General features: G+C 45.9%; 1 protein-coding gene across 1 annotated transcript in view; it reads right to left on the bottom strand.

Annotated features, from left to right (window-relative positions):
• LOC115474937 (pericentrin-like) overlaps positions 1-26638 on the bottom strand; it is an 899709-nt gene that overhangs the window by 651058 nt on the left and 222013 nt on the right. The window contains exon 5 of the mRNA XM_030210648.1: positions 25303-25469. Coding sequence (XP_030066508.1) covers positions 25303-25469 — 167 coding nt within the window. The remainder of the gene's footprint in view (positions 1-25302; positions 25470-26638) is intronic.

The following is a 26638-nucleotide window of genomic DNA, read 5'->3' as shown; positions in this document are numbered from 1 at the left end:
CCTCAAGAGCCAGCCCAGCCTGGGCGTAAGTGAAGGAAATGCAATCTGCTAGCCAATTGGATATGGTGCATTTCCCCACAGCCACTCCCCTCCTGTTGGGATCAAAAGAAACAAACAATTGGGCGGACTGTCTGTTGGGCTGTGTCCGCTCCAGATAGAAGGCCAATGCTCTTTTGCAGTCCAATGTGTGCAGCTGACGTTCAGCAGGGCAGGAATGAGGACGGGGAAAGAATGTTGACAAGACAATTGACTGGTTCAGATGGAACTCCGACACAACCTTTGGCAAGAACTTAGGGTGAGTGCGGAGGACTACTCTGTTATGATGAAATTTGGTGTAAGGGGCCTGGGCTACCAGGGCCTGAAGCTCACTGACTCTACGAGCTGAAGTAACTGCCACCAAGAAAATGACCTTCCAGGTCAAGTACTTCAGATGGCAGGAGTTCAGTGGCTCAAAAGGAGGTTTCATCAGCTGGGTGAGAACGACATTGAGATCCCATGACACTGTAGGAGGTTTGACAGGGGGCTTTGACAAAAGCAAACCTCTCATGAAGCGAACAACTAAAGGCTGTCCTGAGATCGGCTTACCTTCCACACGGTAATGGTATGCACTGATTGCACTAAGGTGAACCCTTACAGAGTTGGTCTTGAGACCAGACTCAGACAAGTGCAGAAGGTATTCAAGCAGGGTCTGTGTAGGACAAGAGCGAGGATCTAGGGCCTTGCTGTCACACCAGACGGCAAACCTCCTCCAAAGAAAGAAGTAACTCCTCTTAGTGGAATCTTTCCTGGAAGCAAGCAAGATGCGGGAGACACCCTCTGACAGACCCAAAGAGGCAAAGTCTACGCTCTCAACATCCAGGCCGTGAGAGCCAGAGACCGGAGGTTGGGATGCAGAAGCGCCCCTTCGTCCTGTGTGATGAGGGTCGGAAAACACTCCAATCTCCACGGTTCTTCGGAGGATAACTCCAGAAGAAGAGGGAACCAGATCTGACGCGGCCAAAAAGGAGCGATCAGAATCATGGTGCCTCGGTCTTGCTTGAGTTTCAACAAAGTCTTCCCCACCAGAGGTATGGGAGGATAAGCATACAGCAGACCCTCCCCCCAATCCAGGAGGAAGGCATCCGATGCCAGTCTGCTGTGGGCCTGAAGCCTGGAACAGAACTAAGGGACTTTGTGGTTGGCTCGAGATGCAAAGAGATCTACCAAGGGGGTGCCCCACACCTGGAAGATCTGGCGCACTACTCGGGAATTGAGCAACCACTCGTGAGGTTGCATAATCCTGCTCAGTCTGTTGGCCAGACTGTTGTTTACGCCTGCCAGATATGTGGCTTGGAGCACCATGCCGTGACGGCAAGCCCAGAGCCACATGCTGACGGCTTCCTGACACAGGGGGCGAGATCCGGTGCCCCCCTGCTTGTTGATGTAATACATGGCAACCTGGTTGTCTGTCTGAATTTGGATAATTTGGTGGGACAGCCGATCTCTGACAGCCTTCAGAGCGTTCCAGACCGCTCGCAACTCCAGAAGATTGATCTGCAGATCTCGTTCCTGGAGGGACCAGCTTCCCTGGGTGTGGAGCCCATTGACATGAGCTCCCCACCCCAAGAGAGACGCATCCGTAGTCAGCACCTTTTGTGGCTGAGGAATTTGGAAAGGACGTCCCTGAGTCAAATTGGACCAAATCGTCCACCAATACAGGGATTTGAGAAAACTCGTGGACAGGTGGATCACGTCTTCTAGATCCCCAGCAGCCTGAAACCACTGGGAAGCTAGGGTCCATTGAGCAGATCTCATGTGAAGGCGGGCCATGGGAGTCACATGAACTGTGGAGGCCATGTGGCCCAGCAATCTCAACATCTGCCGAGTTGTGATCTGCTGGGACGCTCGCACCCGCGAGACGAGGTACAACAAGTTGTTGGCTCTCGCCTCTGGGAGATAGGCACGAGCCGTCCGAGAATCCAGCAGAGCTCCTATGAATTCGAGTCTCTGTACTGGGAGAAGATGGGACTTTGGATAATTTATCACAAACCCCAGTAGCTCCAGGAGGCGAATAGTCATCTGCATGGACTGTAGAGCTCCTGCCTCGGATGTGTTCTTCACCAGCCAATCGTCGAGATATGGGAACACATGTACCCCCAGCCTGCGAAGTGCCGCTGCTACTACAGCCAAGCACTTCGTGAACACTCTGGGCGCAGAGGCGAGCCCAAAGGGTAGCACACAGTACTGGAAGTGACGTGTGCCCAGCTGAAATCGCAGATACTGTCTGTGAGCTGGCAGTATCGGGATGTGCGTGTAGGCGTCCTTCAAGTCCAGAGAGCATAGCCAATCGTTTTCCTGAATCATAGGGAGAAGGGTGCCCAGGGAAAGCATCCTGAACTTTTCCTTGACCAGATATTTGTTCAGGGCCCTTAGGTCTAGGATGGGACGCATCCCCCCTGTTTTCTTTTCCACAAGGAAGTACCTGGAATAGAATCCCAGCCCTTCCTGCCCGGATGGCACGGGCTCGACCGCACTGGCGCTGAGAAGGGCGGAGAGTTCCTCTGCAAGTACCTGCTTGTGTTGGAAGCTGTAAGACTGAGCTCCCGGTGGACAATTTGGAGGTTTTGAGGCCAAATTGAGGGTGTATCCGTGCCGGACTATTTGAAGAACCCACTGATCGGAGGTTATGAGAGGCCACCTTTGGTGAAAAGCTTTCAACCTCCCCCCGACCGGCAGGTTGCCCGGCACTGACACTTGGATGTCGGCTATGCTCTGCTGGAGCCAGTCAAAAGCTCATCCCTTGCTTTTGCTGGGGAGCCGAGGGGCCTTGCTGAGTCGCACGCTGCTGACGAGAGCGAGCGCGCTGGGGCTTAGCCTGGGCCACAGGCTGTCGAGAAGAAGGATTGTACCTACGCTTGCCAGAAGAGTAGGGAACAGTCTTCCTTCCCCCATAAAAACGTCTACCTGTGGAGGTAGAAGCTGAAGGCTGCCGGCGGGAGAACTTGTCGAAAGCGGTATCCCGCTGGTGGAGCTGCTCTACCACCTGTTCGACCTTTTCTCCAAAAATATTATCCGCACGGCAAGGCGAGTCCGCAATCCGCTGCTGGATTCTATTCTCCAGGTCGGAGGCACGCAGCCATGAGAGTCTGTGCATCACCACACCTTGAGCAGCGGCCCTGGACGCAACATCAAAGTTGTCATACACCCCTCTGGCCAGGAATTTTCTGCACACCTTCAGCTGCCTGACCACCTCCTGAAATGGCTTGGCTTGCTCAGGAGGGAGCTTGTCCACCAAGCCCGCCAACTGCCGCACATTGTTCCGCATGTGTATGCTCGTGTAGAGCTGGTAAGACTGAATTTTGGCCACGAGCATAGAGGAATGGTAGGCCTTCCTCCCAAAGCCGAAGCATGCTCCCTAGAACTCTTAGCCTTCTTTAGGGCCAAATCCACAACTCCAGAGTCGTGAGGCAACTGAGTGCGCATTAACTCTGGGTCCCCATGGATCCGGTACTGGGACTCGATCTTCTTGGGAATGTGGGGATTAGTTAAAGGCTTGGTCCAGTTCGCCAGCAATGTCTTCTTTAGGACATGACGCATGGGTACTGTGGACGCTTCCTTAGGTGGAGAAGGATAGTCCAGGAGCTCAAACATTTCAGCCCTGGGCTCGTCCTCCACAACCACCGGGAAGGGGATGGCCGTAGACATCTCCCAGACAAAGGCCGCAAAAGACAGACTCTCGGGAGGAGAAAGCTGCCTTTCAGGGGAGGGAGTGGGATCAGAAGGAAGGCCATCAGACTCCTCGTCAGAGAAATATCTGATGTCCTCCTCCTCCTCCCACGAGGCCTCACCATAGGTATCAGACACAAGTTCACGGACCTGTGTCTGAAGCCGTGCCCGGCTCGACTCCGTGGAATCACGGCCACGGTGGGAGCGTCGAGAGGTAGACTCCCTCGCCCGCACCGGCGAAGCTCCCTCTGCCGACGTCGTCGGGGAGGCGACCGCAGTCGGTACCGCAAGCGGCACTGATGTCGGAGACCTCACCCCGGGCAAAGGGCCAGCCGGCGCCTCACTCAACGGTACCGGTGGCGCAAGCACCCCCGGTACCGGAGGGGAAGGGCGCAACAGCTCTCCCAGGATCTCTGGGAGAACGGCCCGGAGACTCTCGTGCAGAGCGGCTGTGGAGAAAGACATGGAAGCCGATGCAGGTGTCGATGTCAGAGTCTGTTCCGGGCGTGGAGGCTGTTCCGGGCTGTCCAAGGTGGAGCACATCGACACCTCCTGAACAGAGGGTGAGCGGTCCTCCCGGTGCCGATGCCTACTAGGTGCCGACTCCCTCGGCGACCCAGAGCTCTCGGTTCCAACACGGGAAGGAGACCGGTGTCGATGCTTCTTTGACTTTTTCAAACAAAGCATGTCATCGGAGCTTCCCGGTACCGACGAGGAGGACGTAGAATCCAGCCGTCGCTTCCTCGGGGCCGAGGCCGAAGAAGGTCGGTCTCGGGGGGGCTGTACCGCAGGAGCCCTAAGGGTAGGGGGAGACCCACCCGAAGGCTCACCGCCACCAGCAGGGGATTGGACAGCCCTCACCTGCACTCCAGTCGAAGCACCACCGTCCGACGACATCAGCACTAGTGGAGGTCCCGGTACCACCGACGCCGACGCAACCTTCCGATGTCTCGGCCCCGACGACGCACAGGGTCGATGCCTCGATGCACTCGATGCAGTCGCGGCCGAGGGCGGAGATCTTGACGCTGTTGACGTCGACACACTCGATACTCCCGGTGCCGATGCCAACGAAGAGCCCGAGAACAAAACGTTCCACTGGGCCAATCTCGCTACCTGAGTCCTTTTCTGTAAAAGGGCGCAAAGACTACAGGCCTGCGGGCGGTGCCCAGCCCCCAGACACTGAAGACACGACGCGTGCCTGTCAGTGAGCGAGATTACCCGGGCGCACTGGGTGCACTTCTTGAAGCCGCTGGGAGACTTCGATGACATGGGCGGAAAAATCACGCCGGCGAAATCAAAACTCGTAATTGCGGTAAGGCACCAAAAAGAGGGGGAGAAAAAATTCGACCCGAGGCCTCAAAGCCCCGAAAACGAAAGAAAACTTAACGGGGCAAAAACTGGAAATACAGGAAGGGGAAAAAGACCGAAAGGCCTTCTTCCGAAATCCTTTTTTTTTTTTTTTAGTAGCGAAAAGTCAAAAAGACGCGCGAGGGTCAACTTAAGGGGCGCAAACGGCGTAAACACGACCGAACCGAGCGCGGACAAAAGAAGACTGACGAACACGAGCCGGTTCGGGCGGGAAGACGGCCGCGCATGCGCGGTGCGCATGGGCGCGCGAGGACTAGCAAAGGCCTTTGCTAGTGAAGTTTCCGATTGGAGGGGCTGCCGTGGACGTCACCCATCAGTGAGAAGAAGCAGCCTGCTTGTCCTCGGAGAAACTCCATTAATATAATAGCTTCAACTAATCTCTCTCCTCTGCCTGGAATCACTCCAGTCTCCTGCAGACTTCAACGCTCTATCCTGCAGTGGGGGAACTCATCACGTCTGGCTGGACATCCTGGTTTTCGCAAAACTTTACATCTCATCCAGCGACACTACTGGTGGGCTCGCATGGCACAATACATCCGGCACTTTGTCGCCACTTGCCCTACCTGTGCACGTAATAAGGGATCTCAAAATAAACCTTGGGGACTTCTTCAACCTCTACCTGTTCCTGACGCCCCATGACAGGAGCTTTCCATGGACTTCATTACTGACCTCCCTGCTTCCGATGGAAATACTATGATCTGGGTAGTTGTGGATCACCTATGCCCTCTTTTCCCTCTGTGGCAACTCTGGACCGGGTCTTCCTCCCAACACATATTTTGTCTTCAAGGACTTCCTCAACGTGTTTTGAGTGACAGGGGGCCTCAACTTAATTCCCGATTCTGGATTCTATGCTCTACTCTCTCTCCTCTTCCACTTACCATCCCCAGATAAATGGACAAGTAGAACAAACGAATCAAACTCTCAAAAATTCCCTTTGACTGTATGTGAACGACAAACAAGATGACTGGGCCACCCTTCTTCCCTGGGCTGAATTCGCCTACAACAACAATCCTCACGAATATCTCCATTCTATGTTGTGTACAGTCGACATTCTCGCCTACCCTTACCAATTTCTGAAACCTCAGAACCTCCAGCTGTTCATCAAACTCTCCAAGATATTCAGGACATATGGCATAAGGTTCAAAACCATCTCCAGCAAGCTTCAGCATGTTCGGCAACGCAAAACAGCCCCTGTTTTCCAACCAGGACAGAAAGTCAGCTAAGTACTAAATACCTGCATCTTCGTCTACCACTTATAAATCTGCATCTAGATTTATTGGACCGTTCACTGTACGGTCCCAAATTGGAGCCCTCACTTATCAACTGCATAACGCTTTCCATGTGTCTCTCTGAAGCCCTTTGTATCCTCTAAATGGCATCCTGAACCTACACAACCTACTCTTTCTGACACCACTCCAGACCCCGAAATTGAGGTGGCGGAGATACTGGATTCAAAGCAAAGTGCAGGACGTCTTTACTACCTCCTCTCCTGGAAACACTTTGGTCCTGAAGTCACTTCCTGGGAACCCGCAACCAATATTCATTACCGTGATTTACTCCGGAAGTTCCACTCCCGCTATCCTAAGCCTGGCCCGAATCAGAGTGGGGGGGGGGGGCTCTTGGGGAAGCGGTGTTGTCACAAGTCAGGCTGCTGGAGGGCACCCAGCAACTAGGGGAGGGATGCACTAACCTGCCTTCCACTCGGCAGGACTGCGTCTGGTGCGACCGTTCTGCTCGGGCACGTCACGGCAGGCCACTCTTTCACTTCTTTTCTTTGGTCTCTCTGGCTGCCTCCAGCAATCTCCCATGCAGCCGCTGAGCTTACTGGCCGCCCCGGCGTTCCCCTGCTTTCCAGGACCTCGGACCAGAATTATGCTACTTCCAGTGCTTCTCCCCGTGACATCAGACGCCCACAACCTTCTTAAGAGAGGCATGCCCTCACTTCAGGGCTTCAGCTGCACTACTTTTGGGAGAGCTTCAGTGTGGGATTTTCTTGTTGTTTTTGCTCCCTCCTGCCTGGATCTGATCACCTCTGGAAAGTCGCCTGCCGTGACTTCTGCCTAGACCTGACCACCTCTGGAACGCCGCCTGCCTGACTTCTGCCTGGACCTGATCACTTCTGGAATGACGCCTGCCCTGACTTCTGCCTGAATCTGACCACTTCTGGGATGACGCCTGCCCGGATCTAACCACTTCTGGAACGCCGCTTGCCTGACTTCTCCCTGGACCTGACCACTTCTGGAACACCACCTGCCATGACTTCTGCCGGGACCTGACCACTTCTGGTACGCTGCCTGCCCTGACCTCACCACCTATGGAACGCCACCTACCCTGACTTCTGCCAGGACCTGACCACTTCTGGAATGCTGCCTGCCATGACCTCACCACCAATGGAACGCCACCTGCCCTGACTTCTGCCTGGATCTGACCACTTCTGGAATGCCGCTTGCCTGACTTCTGCCTGGACCTGACCACTTCTGGAATGCTGCCTGCCCTGACTTCTGCCGGGACCTGACCACTTCTGGAACACCGCCTGCTTGACTTCTGCCAGGACCTGACCACTTCTGGAACGCTGCCTGCCCTGACCTCACCACCTATGGTATGCCACCTGCCCTCACTTCTGCCTGGATCTAAATACTTCTGGAACGCCGCTTGCCTGACTTCTGCTTGGACCTGACCACTTCTGGAATGCCGCTTGCCTGACTTCTGCCTGGACCTGACCACTTCTGGAACACAGCCTGCTTGACTTCTGCCTGGACATGACCCACTTCTGGAACACCGCCTGCTTGACTTCTGCCTGGACCTGACCACTTCTGGAATGCTACCTGCCCTGACTTCTGCTGGGACCTGACCACTTCTGGAACACCGCCTGCTTGACTTCTGCCGGACCTGACCACTTCTGGAACGACGCCTGCCCTGACTTCTGCCGGACCTGACCACTTCTGGAACGACGCCTGCCCTGACTTCTGCCGGACCTGACCACTTCTGGAACGACACCTGCCCTGACTCCTGCCTGGACCTGACCACTTCTGGAACACCACCTGCCCTGGACTTCTGCCTGGACCTCACCGCCTCCAGAACACTGCCTGACCTGACCTCACCACCTACGGAATGCCGCCTGCCCTGACTTCTGCCTGGACCTGATCACCTCTGGAACGTCGACTGCCCTGACTTCTGCCTGGACCTGACCACCTCTGGAATGTCGCCTGCCCCTGACTACCTCTGGAACACCACCTGCTAGACGTCTGCCTGGACCTGACCACTTCTGGAATGAAGCCTGCCCTGCCTGGACCTGACCAATTCTGGAATGACGCCTGCCCTGACTTCTGCCTGGACCTGACCACTTCTGGGACGCCGCCTGCTTGACTTCTGCCTGGACCTGACCACTTCTGGAATGACGCCTGCCCTGACTTCTGCTTGGACCCGATCACCTCTGGAACTTACTTCTGTCTAGGGTCGGCCTCGCCTAATCTTCCTGTCCAATCCTGAGCATCATCTCCATGGTCTTGTTGCCCCATCCACTTAAGTCCTGTTGGCCGCCCGAAACCAAGGGCTCCACCACTATGGAAACACGGTCGATGCAGGGGAAGTATTGGATTTCTTGACCGCTGGTCTTCGGACCAGCTCAAGGGCTCACTTACTTACTTTTCCTGAAGATCATGACACCTAGCATCGTTCGAACCGTGGACACTGCCTTTTTGCATTGTTTTGTCACCTTAAGATCTTCAGGCATCAACACCACAAGGTCTAATCTAATCTAAACTGATATTTCTAACCCACTTATTCCCTTTATAAGTTCGAAGAAAATAACAATTTTGTGTCTATATAATTACAAAATAAAATATAACATAAATAGAACATTAAAATATCTAAATCATAAATTTCTTACATAGGAAAGTCTTCAAACCTTTCTGAAAAATAAGAACATAAGAATAGTCATAGTGGGTCAGACCTGTCCAACTATCCCAGTATCCTGTTTTCCAAACAGTGGCCAAGTTAGGTCACAAGAACCTAGCAAAAACGCGATTAGCAACAACATTCCATGGTACCAATCCCGGGGCAAGAACTCGCTTCCCATGTTTGTCTCAATAGCAGATTATGGACTTTTCCTCCAGGAACTTGTCCAAACCTCTTTTTAAACCCAGATAAGCTAACAGCTAAGATAAGCTTATACATCCTCTGGCAAAGAGTTCCATAGCTTCACTATTCGTTGAGTGAAAAAATATTTCCTCCTATTTGATTTAAAAGTATTTCCATGTAACTTCCTCGAGTGTCCCCTAGTCTTTGTACTTTTGGAACGAGAAAATAAATCAATTTACTTCCACTCATTATTCACCACTCAGGATTCTGTAGACCTCAATCATATCTCCCCTCATCCATCTCTTTCCCAAGCTGAAGAGCCCTAACCTCTTTAGCCTTTCCTCATACAAGAGGAGATCCATCCCCTTTATCATTTTGGTTGGTCTTCTTTGACCTTTTTCTAATTGCAGTTTATCTTTTCTGAGATACAGCCACCAGAACTGAACACAATACTCAAGGTGCAGTCGCACCATGGAGTGATACAAAAGCATTATAGTATTTTGGTCTTATTCACCATCCCTTTCCTAATAATTCCTAGCATCCTGTTTGCTTTTCTGGCTGCCGACGCCAACGCACACTGAGCAGAAGATTTCAGCGTATTATCTACGACACCTAGATCTTTTTCTTGAGTGCTAACCCCCCAAGGTGGACTCTAGCATCAGGTAACTATGATTCAGATTATTCTTTCCAATGTGTATCACCTTGCATTTGTCCACATTAACTTTCATCTGCCATTTGGATGCCCAGTCTTCCAGTTTCCTAATGTCTTCCTGCAGTATTTCACAGTTCGCACATGTTTTAACAACCTTGACTAGTTTTGTATCATCTGCAAATATAATCACCTCACTCGTCATTCCGATTTCCATATCATTTATAAATATATTAAATAGCACTGGTCCCAGTACAGATCCCTGCGGCACTCCGCTGTTCAACCTCCTCTGAGAGAAATGACCATTTAACCTTACCCTCTTTTTCTGTCCAATAACCAATTCCTAATCCACAACAGAACCTTGCCTCCTATCCCATGACTCTCTAATTTTCTCAGGAGTCTCTCATGAGGACGTTTCTCAAACGTTTCCTGAAAATCTGGGTAAACTACATCAACTGGCTCACCGTTATCCACATGTTTATTCAGGCCTTCAAAGAAATGAAGCAAGTTGGTGAGGAAAGACTTCCCGAAGAAAGACTTCCCTCGACTTCCTTTCTGAAGAGTTCTCAGAGAAGAGGACATTTCTCTAGTAAGTGAACATTATTTTGCTTTGTGCTTTGGGAACTTAAAGATTGGGGTTTAAAGCCCCTCTGAAGGGACACCACCTTGTAGGGGTGGAGGGGCTTCTGTGTTTCAATGACTCAGAGGGCTATGCTGAAGGGTTACCCAAATCAGACAGGCCTCTGAGGAGAAACCAGACAAAGAGTGTCCCAAACTGGAGGATCCAAGATGGCGTCGAGGGAGGAAGAAGTAGGCGCAATCCCCAGAGAATGGGGAAGAGAAAAGGCAAAGCCGTGGTGGTGTCCTCCTCGAACACGGCTGGGGTTCCCATCACTTTTCAGCCTAATTTGGAGAGATTCGGGGTTATAACATCGGGGATATCGGTTCCTGCTTCGGGGAACAGCAAGGCTTTATCGCCAAATCTCAGTGGAGAGGGAGTGATTTTGAGTCCCCCTGCTGGCACGACCCCTCCAAGACCCGGAAACAATAATGCTTCGCTATGGAGGTCGACAGTGGAAACGGCTGAAGTGGGTTAGCATTTTCACGCGACCCAAGGAGGTCCTGGCGCAGCATTGACTCCGGATAATAAACCAACTGGGGGATTGGCGAGTGAGCTCTCCCCCCCGAAGATATCTGGAGCGGTTTCTGTGGAGAAATTGGATCTGGTGAAGCCAATAATGTCACAATGGACGTACTATGGGAAATGCTGCAGAGTGTGAATAACTCTCTTTTTCAGATGTTTAAAATTTTTCAGGAATAAACATGTGAGTTAAAGAATTTATATTAATACTTATCTAACAAAGTGGAAGTCCAAGATATAAAAATAGAGACTTTGACTATGGAAATAGTTTCTCTACGAAAATCAGTTAATTTGGTAATGAAGGACAGCCATGTTTCTTGTAAAAATTGGAATTTCTGGAGAACCAATTAAGGAAAAATAATTTGAGAATGATAAATTTTCCTATAACATCATATATATCAGCTACTGAACTGTTGAAGAAATATTTCTCTGATATTTTGCAAATACCTTCTAATAGCCACCTTCTGGTGTCTAAAGTGATTTATAGTTCCCTTAACATTTTCTTTATCAGAGAAAAGAGATGTGAACTTAACTGACATTTTGGAAAATTCAGAAATTACAGATATTGTTATATTATTAGTGACTTTCGCCTTTGATTTAGATAGGAACAATGTTTTGAAATTGTATTTCCGACACATGCCTGATAGTTTTTTGGGTTCAAAGATGAATATATTTCCTGACATATCAAGGAAATCGCAGACTAGGAGGCGTGAATTCTTGGCTTTTAAGCCAGGAATCATTGCCCTAGGTGGGACCTTCCTAGTGTGATTCCCTTGTAAGTGTTTTATTTCCTTATTACTTATTTGTTGAACCTAAGAAATTACAAGAGTTTGTGGAGTTGAAAGAACAGATGAAGAACCCTCTGCAGCAACTTCCTTTAGTTACCACTGTACCGGCTGCAATTACCGAATAACCTTCCTCCCTCAGAAAATGTGAATTGTAAGATTAACCATTTTGAGTTTTTCTTATTTTCTTTGAGATTGTTTTCCTGATCTTGGATCTCCCAATTGTGGACAATTATATAATATATATTAATGAGAGAAAATGTTTTCTTTTTCCTTTATATTAATTTCTGTTTTCCCTTACCTTTATGTGATAAATGTGAATGTAATTAAGTAAAATGATAAATAAATAAAAAAAAATTAAAAAAAAAGATTGGGGTTTAAAGGAGGAATTGTAGGTTAGTGATAAGCAGAATAAAAATATAAAAAAACAAACTTTATCAACTAATCTCCATACTCTTTTCCCCCCAGTTTTAAAACTTGAACTTTCTACCACAGCATTAACAGATAGCCTCTAGCAGGCTCTGCACGACCTAGTTTAGTCTTCGTCACGCCTACCCCTAGCACAACTCTTCATTTATAGTTAGTTATTGTAATTAGGATAACAAGCAAGGAGTGCTCTTACAGAGTTTTAAATACATTTCACTACCTTCTAAGAAGAAAACATTAAATGAATCAGATAATATACCATATAAACTAAACACATTTTTATATTAGGCTAATACCCTTAATACCTTAGCAAGTTTTACATTATTGAAAAACTCAAAAATACTAAGATGGAGTCAGCAGTCCAGCAGCGAGAGGGGTGCTATCCAGCCTTTTGCATTGAGTGTCACATGTATGATTATCTCCCAGCTGGTGAGCGGTTATATGTGTGTGCCCAATGCAAAGAGCTCCTAACTCTCAGAGAACGAGTCTGTTCTCTTGAGGCTAGAGTAGCAGACTTGATGGAGCTGAGGGAAACAGAGAGGTACATAGAGGAGACCTACAGGGATGTTGTAGAGAAGTCCCACCTCCAGTCTGGTAGCCCCTGTGCTGCCTTGGAGGAGGGAGGCCTCCTAGAAGGAGAGCATCACCCTGGTGAAGTAGGAAGTACTCCTGTAGCCAGGACCTGCCCACCAGAGGATGTACTGTTAAGAATCAAAATTGGAGACTAGTATTTTTAAATTGGAATATAGGTATTTTTCTGTAACTTAACCTGTTTTTTTAGTAGTAGCCAGAGTGACTAGGCCTGAAGTTTGTCTGTGGAAAAGAAGTAGGCTGGTTGTTTCCTAAAATTTGAAATAGGGACAAGTACACAGTTCTGCGAATAAGACATATGTCAGACTGACCCTCCTTGATATGTATGGATGTATGCTCCTGATAGGCATCAGATGTACTTTCAGGCAACATCTCATGGGGTGGTAAACAAGTTGCTTTTCTCATAGCTTGCAAAAGGAAAATTCCAGAATTTGCAAGCAAAATAGTATAAAAGGTCATACTGACCAATGTAAAGGGAATCAGACGCACCCTGACTCTCACATTCTGACACAGTGGAGAGAGACAGAAAGAGGAGTGGATGGAGAAGAGGGGGAGGGCAAGTGCAGCAAGGTAGCTTGAAGCTGGGAACCTGACCAACTGAAGTGTGTCCAGCCTCGAGGAAAAAGTTTTGCTGTATTCTCAAAGTGTGCAATAAAGGAGGATTTAGGCCCTGGAAAACCCTGAGCAAGACGGTTGATCTAGAAGCCTGTCTAATTGAATAGCTACCTCACAAGCTCTCACTCCATAGCCCGCGTTGCTTCAGGCCTGTCTCTCAACTGTGAGCTAACAGCTAACTAGCAGTTCATACCAGTTCACGTCAGTTTGACCGCAGAGAGAACTTATCTGAAAGAGACTGAGAGCAACCAGCTGGGTTTATTTCCTTCCACTTGTGACAACCAGAAGGGAGGGTTGATTCAGTGAAGAGAGACCAGAAGTTCAAATTCAGCTATTTGGGTGTTCATATGTATTTACTGAGCAATAAACTGCTTTAGCTGCTTTCAAAACTGACATACTTCTGAGCACATTACTTCCTCTCTTTGTGGGAGTCTGAAGGAGGAGTGAAAGATGAGGGAAAATGACAATGCTTTTTCATAAGTGACAATGAGACAATACCTTAGCTGATCTTGGTATATATTATTCCCTTACCAAAAATAGATCAGGCACATTATCACAAGCTACAGTACTACACTCTCGCACCGATGATATGTCTCCAAGTTCTGCCCAGGAGGGAAAGGTTAGGACAGCTGTTGTAGCTGACGATTCGATCAGTATGCATATAGATAGCTGGGTGGCTGGTAGACGTGAGGATCGCCTGGTGAACTGCCTCTGCCTGGTGCGAAGCTGGCGGACCTCATGCGTCACCTAGACAGGATCTTACATAGTGCTGGGGAGGAGTCAGCTGTCTTCGTATATGTGGGTACCAATCACATAGGAAAATCTGGGAGGGAGGTTCTGGAAGCCAAACAGGCTCTTGGGTAGAAAGCTGAAGTCCAGATCCTCCAGGATCGCATTTTCAGAGATGCTCCCCGTTCCACAAGCCGGACCCAAAATGCAGGCAGATATCCGAAGTCTCAATGAGTGGTTGAGACGATGGTCCAGGGATGAGGGACAGACTTGTTAAGAACTGGGCAACATTCTAGGAAAGGGGGAGACTGTTCCGAAAGAATGGGCTCCACCTTAACCGGGATGGAACCAGGCTGCTGGTGCTAACTTTTAAAAAGGAGATAGAGCAACTTTTAAACTAGAATGGGGGAGGGGGGAGTCGACAGTCGCCCAGGAGTGCATGGTTCGGTGTGGAGTATTCTTCAAGGATACTAATGAGACAGGACATTTAGGGAATCCCAGTAGAGAGATTTCAACATTGCTGAAAGAAAGCCAGGTGTGCTTAATGAGAGAGCAGGATAAAGGATGAGCATTATTCCCTTCCACTTCTAAGCAGCTTGTAGATCAAAGGAAGAAACACAATTTGAAGTGCCTGTACACAAATGCTAGAAGCCTAAAAAATACGAAAGGAAAACCAGAATATATAGCACTAAATGATGAGGTAGATATAATAGCCATCTCAGAGACTTGGTGGAAAGAGGACAATCTATGGGACACTGTGTTAACAGGGTACAAATTGTATCGCAATGATAGAAGGATCAAATTGGAGGGGGGTGGGGTTGCGCTATATGTTAAAGAGGGAATTGAGTCAAATAAAATAAACTTTCCACATGACACAGATAGGAGCGTGGAATCATTATGGATAGAAATTCTATGTGTGAAGGAAAGGAGTATTCTCGTAGGGCTATACTTTCATCCGCCAGGACAGAACTAACAGACAGATGAAGAAAAGTTTACAGAGATTAGGAAAGCTGGTAAACTGGACAATGCTGTAATAATGGGTGATTTCAATTACCCCGATATTGACTGGCTAAAAGTTATATCAGGGAGTGCCAGGGCGATAAAATTTCAAGATGTAATAAACAACTGTTTCTTGGAGCAGCTGGTCCAGGAACTGATGCGAGGGGGAGCCATTTTGGATCTGGTCCTTGGTGGCGTGCAGGGCATAGTGCAAGAGGTGGCGGTGTTGGGTCCTTTAGGAAACAGTGATTATAACATGATTAAGTTTGAGCTACTATCTGGGATGAACTATCAAAAGAAATCTACTGTAGCTGCATTTAATTTTTGAAAGGGTGACTATAATAAAATGAGGAAAATGGTTATAAAGAAACAAAAAGGAGCAGCTGCAAAGGTTAGGACACTCAATCAGGCATGGATGTTATTCAAAAATACCATATTGGAAGCCCAGTCCAGATGCCTTCCACGTATTTGCAAAGGTGGAAAAAAGAGAAAATGTCAGCCAGCTCGGTTAAAAGGTGAAGTAAAAGAGGCCATTACAGCCAAACAATTGTCCTTGAAAGAAGGGAAAAAGGACCCAAAGAAAATAAGAAGCAACATAACCACTGGCAAGTCAGATGAAAGCATTAATAAAGAAGGTTAAAAGAGAATATGAAGAGAAACTTGCCGCAGAGGCTAAAACTCACAGTAACAACTTTTTCAGGTACATCAGAAGCAGAAAGCCTGTGAGGGAATCTGTGGGACCGTGAGATCACAAAGTAGCAAAAGGGGCACTCAGGGAGGACAACGCCACAGCAGAGAAACTGAATGAATTCTTTGCTTCTGTCTTTACGGAAGAAGATGTAAGAGATCTGCCTGTACTGGAAATGGTTTTTAAGGCTGATGATGTGGAGGAACTGAAAGAAATCTCGGTGAACCTGGAAGATGTACTGAACCAAATCGACAAATTGAAGAGTAGTAAATCACCTGGATTTGATGGCATACATCCAAGGGTACACAAAGAATTCAAGCATGAAATTGCTGATCTGCTGTTAGCAATATGTAACACATCATTAAAATCATCCGTAGTACCTGAATATTGGAGAGTGGCCAATGTGACGCCAATTTTTAAAAAGGGTTCTAGAGGTGATCCCGTCGATGCTGGGCAAAATAGTGGAAACTATTAGAAAGAATAAAATTATAGCACAAGCAGACAAACATGGTTTAATGGGACGGAGCCAGCATGGGTTCAGCCAAGGGAAGTCTTGCCTCATCAACTTGCTTCATTTCTTTGAAGGCATGAATAAACATGTGGATAAAGGTGAGCCAGTTGATGTAGTATATCTAGATTTTCAGAAAGCTTTTGATAAAGTTTCTCATGAGAGACTCCTGAGAAAAATAAGAAGTCATGGGCTAGGAGGCAAGGTTCTGGAGTGCATTAGGAATTGGTTATTGGACAGAAAACAGAGGGTAGGGTTAAAGGTCATTTCTCTCAATGGAGGACAGTGAACAGTAGAGTGCCGCAGGGATGTATACAGGGACCGGTACTATTTAATGTATTTATAAATGATATAGAAATCAAAATGGCGAGTGAGGTGATCAAATTTGCAGATGATAGAAAACTATTCAAGGTTGTTAAAACACGTGCGTACTGTTGCAGGAAGACCTTAAGAAATTGGAAGACTGGGCGTCCAAATGGCAGATGAAATTTAATGTGGACAAATGCAAGGTGATGCACATTGGAAAGAATACAGATACAGAAAGATACAGAGCATTCCAAAAATACAGTAATGCTGGAAGAGACTACCGGAGCAGCCTGCTTACACTGAGATCACGTGACCTGAGTTTGAAGCGGTAAGGGATTTGGCTAACAACCAGAGGGACGTGTATCTCTAGCACAAGTTGTTGAGGTCACGTGACCCAAATTTGAAGCGGTAGGGGATCCGGCTAACAACCAGGGGGGTGCATCTGTCTAGCACCAGTAAGTCACTGAGGTCATGTGACCTGCATTTGAAGCGATAGGGGATCTGGCTACAATCATGGGGATGCATCTGTCTAACACAGTAAGTCCTGAATGGAATCCTTGAGGGAGTCCAATGCAACTCTTGCGAGTTTTTGCCTTCCTCATCAGCACTTTACACTTGACTTGCCATTCCTTATGCTGTTTCTTATTATTTTCAGTCAGATCCTTCTTCATTTTCTGAAGGATTTTCTTTTAGCTAATAGCTTCCTACACCTCAGTTTTTAATCAAGCCGGCTGTCATTTGGCCTAGCTTCCTCTTTTTTAATATATGGAATATAAACTAGCCTGGGCTTCCAGGATGGTATTTTTGAACAGCATCCATGCCTCATGTAAATTTTTGACCTTCGCAACTACTACTACTACTACTACTACTACTTATCATTTCTATAGCGCTACTAGATGTACACAGCGCTGTACACTTGAACATGAAGAGACAGTCCCTGCCCGACAGAGCTTACAATCTAATTAGGACAGACAAACAGGACAAACAAGAGATAAGGGAATATTAAAGTGAGGATGATAAAATAAGGGTTCTGAACAAGTGAACAAGGGTTAGGAGTTAAAAGCAGCAGCAAAAAGGTGGGCTTTTAGCTTAGATTTGAAGATGGCCAGAGATGGAGCTTGACGTACCGGCTCAGGAAGTCTATTCCAGGAATATGTTGCAGCAAGATAAAAGGAACGGAGTCTGGACTCGAGTTAGCAGTGGAGCAGAAGGGTGCAGATAAGAGAGATTTACCCAGTGAACCGAGTTCCCGGGGAGGAATGTAGGTAGAGATGAGAGTGGAGAGGTACTGAGGAGCTGCAGAGTGAATGCACTTATAGGTCAATAAGAGGAGTTTGAACTGTATACGGAAACGGATAGGAAGCCAGTGAAGTGACTTGAGGAGAGGGGTAATATAAGCATAATGACACTGGCAGAATATTAATCGTGCAGCAGAATTTTGAACAGATTGAAGAGGAGAGAGATGGCTAAGTGGGAGACCTGTGAGAAGCAAGTTGCAATAGTCTAAGTGAGAGGTGATAAGAGTGTGGGTGAGGGTTCTGGTAGTGTGCTCAGAAAGGAAAGGGCGAACTGCTCCTCTAAGTTTTTTTTTTAACCGTTCTTCTCATTTTATCATACTCTCCTTTTTGAAAGTTAAATGCTAACGTATTGGATTTCCTGTGTGTACTTACTCCAGAGCTGATATCAAATCTGATCATATTATGATCACTGTTATCAAGTAGTCCCAGCACCACTACTTCCTGCACCAAATAATGAAGATACATACCTGTAGCAGGTATTCTCCGAGGACAGCAGGCTGAATATTATCACTGATGGGTCGTCAACTGCGACGGAACTTGTAAAAAAATAAGAACTTTCCAGAACGCGACGTCGAACGGGAAAAGATGCACCGCGCATGCGCGAGCAGGTTCCCGCCCATGACGCGAGCGTGTCGCCTTTAGTTTAATGAAAAGCAATGTAGAGAAGAGGAACAACTCCAAAGGGGAGGAGGGTAGGTTGTGATAATATTCAGCCTGCTGTCCTCGGATATAGAGGTATGTATCTTCATTTTCTCCGAAGACAAGCAGGCTGAATATTATCACTGATGGGGTATCCCTAGCCCCCAAGCTCAAACAGCGAGGACATAACTTAGATTGACCTAAAAAGAAACACAACTAAGTGAGAGTGCAGCCTGGAACAGAACAGAAATGGTCTATTATAAAAAGTAGACCGATACACATATATAAAAAAACAAAGAAATAATTTATTCAAACCAAGACAAAAACAGTACCCGACGTGGCCACGTTTCGCCCTCAGGCTGCATCAGGGGGTAAAACTACAAATAAAAACATAAAAATAGTAATAACATCATCTCAAATTATGTATATATATATATGTATATATATATATCTTCTCAAATATATAAAACGTCGTAACAGCAAATGATAAAATAAAGTACAACAAATGCATTACACATTCAAAAGTAAAATGGAGGAGGAGATAAGACAAACCACTTTCCAAACATATAAAAGTGTGATCAAAACATATATAGTCATTAGAACATATATAAAACGTTGAATGGATTTGCTCAAATCCAATAATGTATCAATACATACCTAAAAATCAGGGGTGATCAACATACCCCTTCAAAAAAAAACTAAAACAAAATTAAAAAGATATACATTAATCCCATCTTGATCAGCCCAATTCTATGCCAACACATGTATCACAAACTCTACATCTCACCAGTCAGCTCAATTAATTATCGAAATTCTCATCATATCATCAATTGACTGTATTTCATGGTGTCAAACATTCAATTACTCACTGTTATAAATCTTCTACAAATAGACCACCTTGAATCCTAAATCTTTATCAGCCTTGTCTGTAACATCATCAAAAGACATGACTGCATAAATGAAAAACTGTCGAGAAACCACGGCCAACCCAAAGGGAAGTGCCCAAAAACTGAAAATGGTGATCAAGCACACAAAAGTGGGGCACTGTTTGTGATGGTCCACTATGGGAATGCAAGGGGGAAAAAAAGGGAAAAAAGGAAAAACACATTCCACAAAAAAAAAAAAAAAAAATCAGGAAAACAACACAAGGATAGAGGTCACCACAAACAAGTTCCAAACCAACCAATGGCTGATTTTCCAGAAAACTGGGTTTATTCTTCAAATTCAGTAAACAGGTAAATCCATATTCATCAATTGCAACATACAGGTAAAAACCCAACATGGGCCATTTTTCAGCACGCAGGCCTTCATCAGGGGTCCTGTAGAGCAACAAACAATATTTAGGCTTTTTTTCCAAGAAAACCAACATGTGATATAAACGAGGCTTGTATGTATGCATGAGCATTCGACTACTATGTTTTTTTTGCAGTATGTTTTTCTTTATTATATACAGTTATAAGGAATATCCCAGGTGAAATCAAGAACTTGAAATTAACCCTTAATTTAGATTATATTTTATACTTGACCTGAAAGAAGTGCCAAATAGAGCTCCATAAAGTCCAAGGAGATTAAGAGCTCGCTCGAATGAACTGAGGTGATCACAGACCAAACAGTCTCCATGCAAAAGTGCTGTACCTGGAGACAAATATTCACTCCTTTGAGATCCAGGATGGGACAAAAAGAGCAACCCTTTTTTGGGACTATGAAATAAATGGAATTCCGCTCCAGGCCATATTCTACCATCAGGATAGGCTCCACTGCCCCCAGCTTGAGAAGATGCTGCAGGGTAAGGGCAATGGACTGCTGCTTTAGCTCCAAGGCACAGGAAGACATAGTAGGAAGGCATTGGGAATGGTGTAGACTAGCTCCAGGGAGTAATCCTTCTTGACTACTTCCAGAACCCACTGATCAAAGATGACCCCTACCAGAACCACTAAGGGGTTCAGCGCACCTTCACTGGAAATGCCTGAAAGGACCAGAGTCTCTGGATCTCTTGTTAAAAGGTCTACCTGTGCCCAAAGCCAAATCAGCCCAAAACAGCCCGCTCCTTTAGAGTGAACTCTAGTTACTGAGTATTGTTGAGGACCTTTCTGCCAGAGAGGGCAATCCTCCTCCATATCCTTAACTTACTTTCCATTTTCTTCCTCAAATAATGGTCTCCAAAAGGATAGCTGACTGGAGAGCTTCTTGGAGACCGAATTTTCAGCTTAATGGCAGCCTACTACAGAGGCAGCCATTGTAAAGATGCAGCAGATTGTAAAGGTCATCCACCAGGAAAGTTGCACCAGACTCCAGGCAAGAGACCTCTAGGAACTTGTAACCAACACAGCATAGCCCGCATCGCATAGCCCCCGGAGATGGCAGCTTGAAAGCCAGATGCCCCAAAGGCAAATTCTAACCTATACTGCTGCTCCACTCACTTTTCATAGAGCTCCATGAGGACCAAACCTCCTTGCATGGGTATGGTGGTCTCTGTGGCAAGAGCATCCACCTTAGGGTAAGTCCAGTATCCTTCTAGCTCCTCAGGGACAAACATATATAGGCGATCAGGGACCCTGGCCCCTTAGAGCCCTATCCAGGGAACCTCACCCTTCCCCAACATTATGCAAGATAGATCCTTGTGGAGCAGAAATGTTTTGGGGGCCCCCACTAATCCCTCTAAAAAAAGGGTCCCCGTCGGAAGGGTCAGCAGCAGAAGTTCTGGGGAGCCCAATGGCATCCATAACCGCATCAATGAGACAAGAGAGCTGTCCCATTAGAAAAGCTGGATCACATGTGACCATACCGCCTCTCTCAAAGGAGGATCATGCACAGAATCTGAATTCAAGGGGCATTGGGGATATTAAAGACCCTCCAGATCCTCTGGAGTCTCCCGAACAACCCAGTCCCCCCAAGGAGACTGTGAGATCTTCTGATACACAAAAAATGCAGGAGAGAAAAGGGCATGTTCAAACATGGTGTTCATTTCAAAAGACATCAGGACCACGAGTCTCGATGCCTACATGCTGGGAACCTACAAGGCGGCTTTGATGGGCCCCTGATTCCCCTGCCCCCTCCCCCCCAGGACCATTCCCTGAGTCAGGAACAATCTATCTCAAGAAGGGCAGACAGAACCAGTAGCTTATCTGCAGAGTAGCCTCTAATGGCAGGCATTCCAAGACACTTAGCCTGCACTTGCAAACCTGCCTGACTGTTCAGGCATCTCCACCATCCCTCTGCCCACTAGGTTTTAGTTCTTGCATTTTTTTTTTTTTTTTTTAATTTTTATTTATCCATTTTCAAAAATTTACAAGCAATTACTACTTGAATAGGAAAAAAAAATAGTCAGAAATTCTTAAGGTAACATTTAAAGTAAAATAAAATGACTTGAATTAGACCACCAACTTAGGGGGGCATGAGCCGTTATTAACTTGGAAGATAAGAGTTTTACATAAATTTTTAAAGAAAGACTTAGCTAATTGCTCCATACTTGCCTATTCTATAAATTACCCACTCGGAAGTGTTCAGACTGTATGACACAGACCGGCATTACAATATCTTTTTTTGATCTATAAATTGTTTTAAATGTTCTGGAAAAAGAAAAACATATTTTACACCCTGATATTTTATATTACATTTGCATGGGTAATTTAAATTAAAAACAGCACCCAACGCCAAAACTTCAGTTCGCAATGCAAGAAAATCCTTTCTTCTGGCCTGGGTTTGTTTTGTTACGTCTGGGAATACCCAGATTTTCCCTCCATAAAAAGGGGTTTGTAAGTTTCTTAAGGCCATCTTTCTTACTGAATCCAGATCTTGTTGAAATATAAAAGATACCAATAAAGTTTTTCTCTCTGTTGTAGATGTAATGGAAGATTCTAGTAAATCAGTAACGTTCAAATCTCCTTGTGGTTGAATGTCACTATTCTTTTTTGTAGGTAAATAATACATTTTATTCACAGGAGGTATATTATCAGAAGAAAAATTCAAATTGTCCACCAAATATTTCTTAAATATCTCCATTGGAGAGTACACTGGTGTACAGGGAAAGTTTAGTAACCGAAGGTTTAACCTCCTGTTGTAATTCTCGAAGTATTCCAATTTGTTATTTATGGCATTTGTATCCTTTATCAACTTAGTAGAAATTTCTTTCAATTTTGCATTTTCTGCTGTTAGATGGTTAATTTTATCAGTTAATTCACCTTTCATTGATGCAAATGAAACGGTTAAATCTTGAACATTGCTCACCAGTCCTTCAATCTTGCCGGTCGATGCCTGAACAGTCTGTAACATCTCCCAAATCGCCTCAAGGGTAGCCGACGCAGTGGAACCCTTACTTGGGTTCTGCATTGTTAAATGAGAAGTCCCAGATGGAAAATGGACCTCAGCAGGAATCCCAACTGCAGGCCCCACTCGTGTGTTTCTCCCTTCGCTCTCGCGAGAATTAGAAGCACCCCCGCTGTTGGGTTCTGCTGGCTGCGGCGGAGGATAATGCGGCGGGGGGGACAATGAAATGTCCTGTCCCAGGGGTTCAGACTCTTCCTGGTCCTGTAACTCAGCGGGATCTCCTACCGCTAAAAGTGAGGAGCGCACGAGGTAGGTTTCCAGGGTTTGCTGGTTCGGTGTCGATGTTAGTGCCGGTTGGGTCTTGGCTCTAACCAAACCCTTCCTCTTCGTATGCGGCATGCTGAAAAAAAAGAAATATTTCCTGAAGAAAAAAGCTTGAAGGGAAGGGTTGAACCTCTCAAATCTCCGGAGCTACTCGTGGAGCGTTGTCGAAGCCGCCATCTTGCTCCGCCCCCCGTACTATCCATTTTTGTTCTTGCATTTTTTTTAAACTCAATTAATTTTATTCCCTGGATAAAGGAATAAAGCTAAATCAGACACAATCAATTGAAACTGTTCGGGTGCTGCAGGGGAGCCTGGGGGAATAATTCCCAAACAGGTTGAATGGACAATGAGAAGAGGGAGATTGGGACCTGGAGGCTGAGCCAAAGCATTAGCCACTGGATACTAAGAAGTGTGACTGGAGACAGCACAGCTGTGTTCTGCACTCAACAAGGTCCGGTCCAGGAACCAGGAACATGGGAACAGCCATTAGGTTGAACCTTGCTGTGCGGCCATGGCATACAGAGCAGAGAGCGAGGCCAGGGACCGGGAGTACCAGCCCAAATGACCTAAAGGTCATCTGCTAAAGGTACAGAAAATACAGGAGTTTTCCACTGAGTACCAGCAGATTATACTGATGAGTTCACTGGAAAAGATCAGTTTCTCTACCTCCATCTGTGGTAGGAGACGATAACACTCACTCCTTTAAAATGATACGGCCAGAAAAGGAAGAGGGAGAAATTATGATGCGGGGGAAGAAGCGGAAGACAGAAGGAAGATGGTGTAGTGACTGGTTTCGACTAGTTATAAATTGCATTTAGAACAATCCTACAGACCGGCACAACTTTTCACACTTCAGGTACATACAAGGCCTCCAGAGACACTTAACCTTTTAAAGCCACAACATTCCTGAGTGGAAACTTGAGAGACTCAGTACAAAGAATGGAAATTTGGAGCACGGGTGGGCACAAAACATTTTAAATTCCTGTACATCTGTAATTAAAACAAGAAGCTGATTGCTGTAGGTATTAATTGTAAAATTAACTAAATCTTTTCCATCTAGCAACAATCTTTCTGATATCCAGTGACTGCTAATGTGAACCCTAGTACCATGGTTTTCAGGCTATTGCTCTAATCTCTAGGTTACTTCCTCTCCCCAATGATCTCAGATAAATTTTCTCATATTCTGAGGCAGGTCTGTACATACACTTTATGAGGGTAATTTTGTACAACATTCTTTATATGGGAAGACTCTTTTACCTGCATTAAAGGGCTTTTATAAAATTATCCTAGGGTTATGTGCATATAAATATCCACAGAGACAAGGTTTTACACAACCTACATGTGGAAGCTTTTAGGGGCAAAGTTTGGGCAGAGAATGGTCAAAATCGGGATTTATGGAGGAACATTTATGCCTAAACAGGCATCATGTCCACAGCATCAATCTAGATGCAAAATATGTCATTTTGCCCCTAGTATTTTATAAAGACACATAGGTGTGTAGAGTAAGGTACTTAGGTGGAAAGAAAATCACTTAAGCAGTAATTATTCTGGATATGCAGATGATGAATGGACCCATGTACATTTAGCAATAAAGTGTATTACTGAACATACCATCTGATGATCTGAAAGCTATGTGGATATTACCTTCTATATAGCTTATTTTCTTAACAAATTTGGCAACACTTTGTTTGGGAGGTTAAAAGACACGGTAAAGGATGCTAGGGATTTGAAATAAAGAGACATAGGAGAGGATTTTGAGGGAGTGGAAGGAGGAAATAGGGTGCAGATGCTAGACAGAGGAGCTAGGAAACAGGGGCAAATGCTAAGGGAAGATGAAGAAGGGGAAAAGCTGCTGATGGCGGGAGGAAGGGAGATAAGGAAGGAAGCAGAGGATAGAAGCTGCGGGGTGGCAGAGAGAAGACAGCAGAGGATAGAAACTGAGAGACTCCCATGCCTGATGCTCACATCAAAAAATTAAGTGAGCAAAAACAGAACATATCTGCACTTATCCCAGAAGAAATTAGAGGGAACACTGGACAAGTGGGCTATCTAATGCAAGATAAGACTACTTGACGGGTATGAAAATGCAAAAAAAAAAAAAAAAAAAAAAAAAAAAAAGTGAAATAATTTACTTCCAGTTTAAAGTTATAAATCCATAAAATTATAAATCCTTTAATATGATTACCTGCAACAATGGTGACAGTTTTTGTAATTCAGTAACTTCCATTTCATTTGCTGACTCAGCACTATCTTCATCCATTTCAGGAAGCTGCAAATGAGCCAAACACTGAACACTGAGATGACTGCTTTCTACTACCTGACTTAAATTGCTTCCCAAATCTGAAATGGTATCTGAAAGAATATAAAAAAAGGCATCTCTTAAAGAGGGATAATGAGGTAGGAATAAGCATAACCCACAAAATGCAAATAAGGCCATACAATACATCTATAAATCCAAAAACAGGGATGTGCTTTGATCAGAACACCAAATAATTGATGTGTGCCATTAACCATTCAATGATTCAATATTATGTAAGAGAATGAACTGAAATCCCTTAGCCACAGAGGAGCCAGTCTGAAACATAGTAGATGATGACGGCAGAAAAAGACCTGCATGGTCCATCCAGTCTGCCCAACAAGATAAATTCATATGTGTATACCTTACCTTGATTTGTACCTGTCTTTTTCAGGGCACAGACCGTATAAGTCTGCCCAGCAGGATTCCCCGCCTCCCAACCACCAGTCCCGCCTCCCATCACCGGCTCTGGCACAGACCGTATAAGTCTGCCCTCCACTATCCTCGCCTCCCAACCACCAACCCCTCTTCCCCCCTCCAGCTCCACCACCCAATTTCGGCTAAGCTTCTGAGGATCCATTCCTTCTGCACAGGATTCCTTTATGTATATCCCACGCATGTTTGAATTCCGTTACCGTTTTCATCTCCACCACCTTCCGCGGGAGGGCATTCCAAGCATCCACCACCCTTTCTGTGAAAAAATACTTCCTGACATCTTTCCTGAGTCTGCCCCCCTTCAATCTCATTTCATGTCCTCTCGTTCTACCGCCTACCCATCTCCGGAAAAGATTTGTTTGCGGATTAATACAAGTAATTAACCAGGAAAACAAAAGAGCTGAAGAAATAAGGGAGCAGGCAGTAGATGGAACAAGCAAGAGAAAATAAAGTGAAGGGAAAAGATGAACCAGAGTGAGAATGATAAAGTAATGAAAAGAGAGATCTTTACGGAAAAAATGAAAAGTGGCAGGGGGAAAAGATCCTCCCCTACTTTCCACCAAAATTGCTTATAGTATCTCAACCAGCATGACCTGGAAATCCTCCAAACAGTATATGTTACTATTCGAACATGCTGATATCTTGAAAATAACTGCACACCTCTTCATGCAAGAAGCAAAAACAGGAATTAATTGACAAAACAGCTAGGAGACTGGGAATAACTGGAAGCAATAGAAAAATCAGATGATATTTTGAGCAATCAATCTAAGTTCATTTTGCTTTAAAATGG

The sequence above is a fragment of the Microcaecilia unicolor genome, chromosome 7, assembly GCF_901765095.1.
Source record: "Microcaecilia unicolor chromosome 7, aMicUni1.1, whole genome shotgun sequence".
In the NCBI taxonomy this organism is placed as follows: domain Eukaryota; kingdom Metazoa; phylum Chordata; class Amphibia; order Gymnophiona; family Siphonopidae; genus Microcaecilia; species Microcaecilia unicolor.
This window is presented reverse-complemented; position numbering and strand designations above follow the sequence as displayed.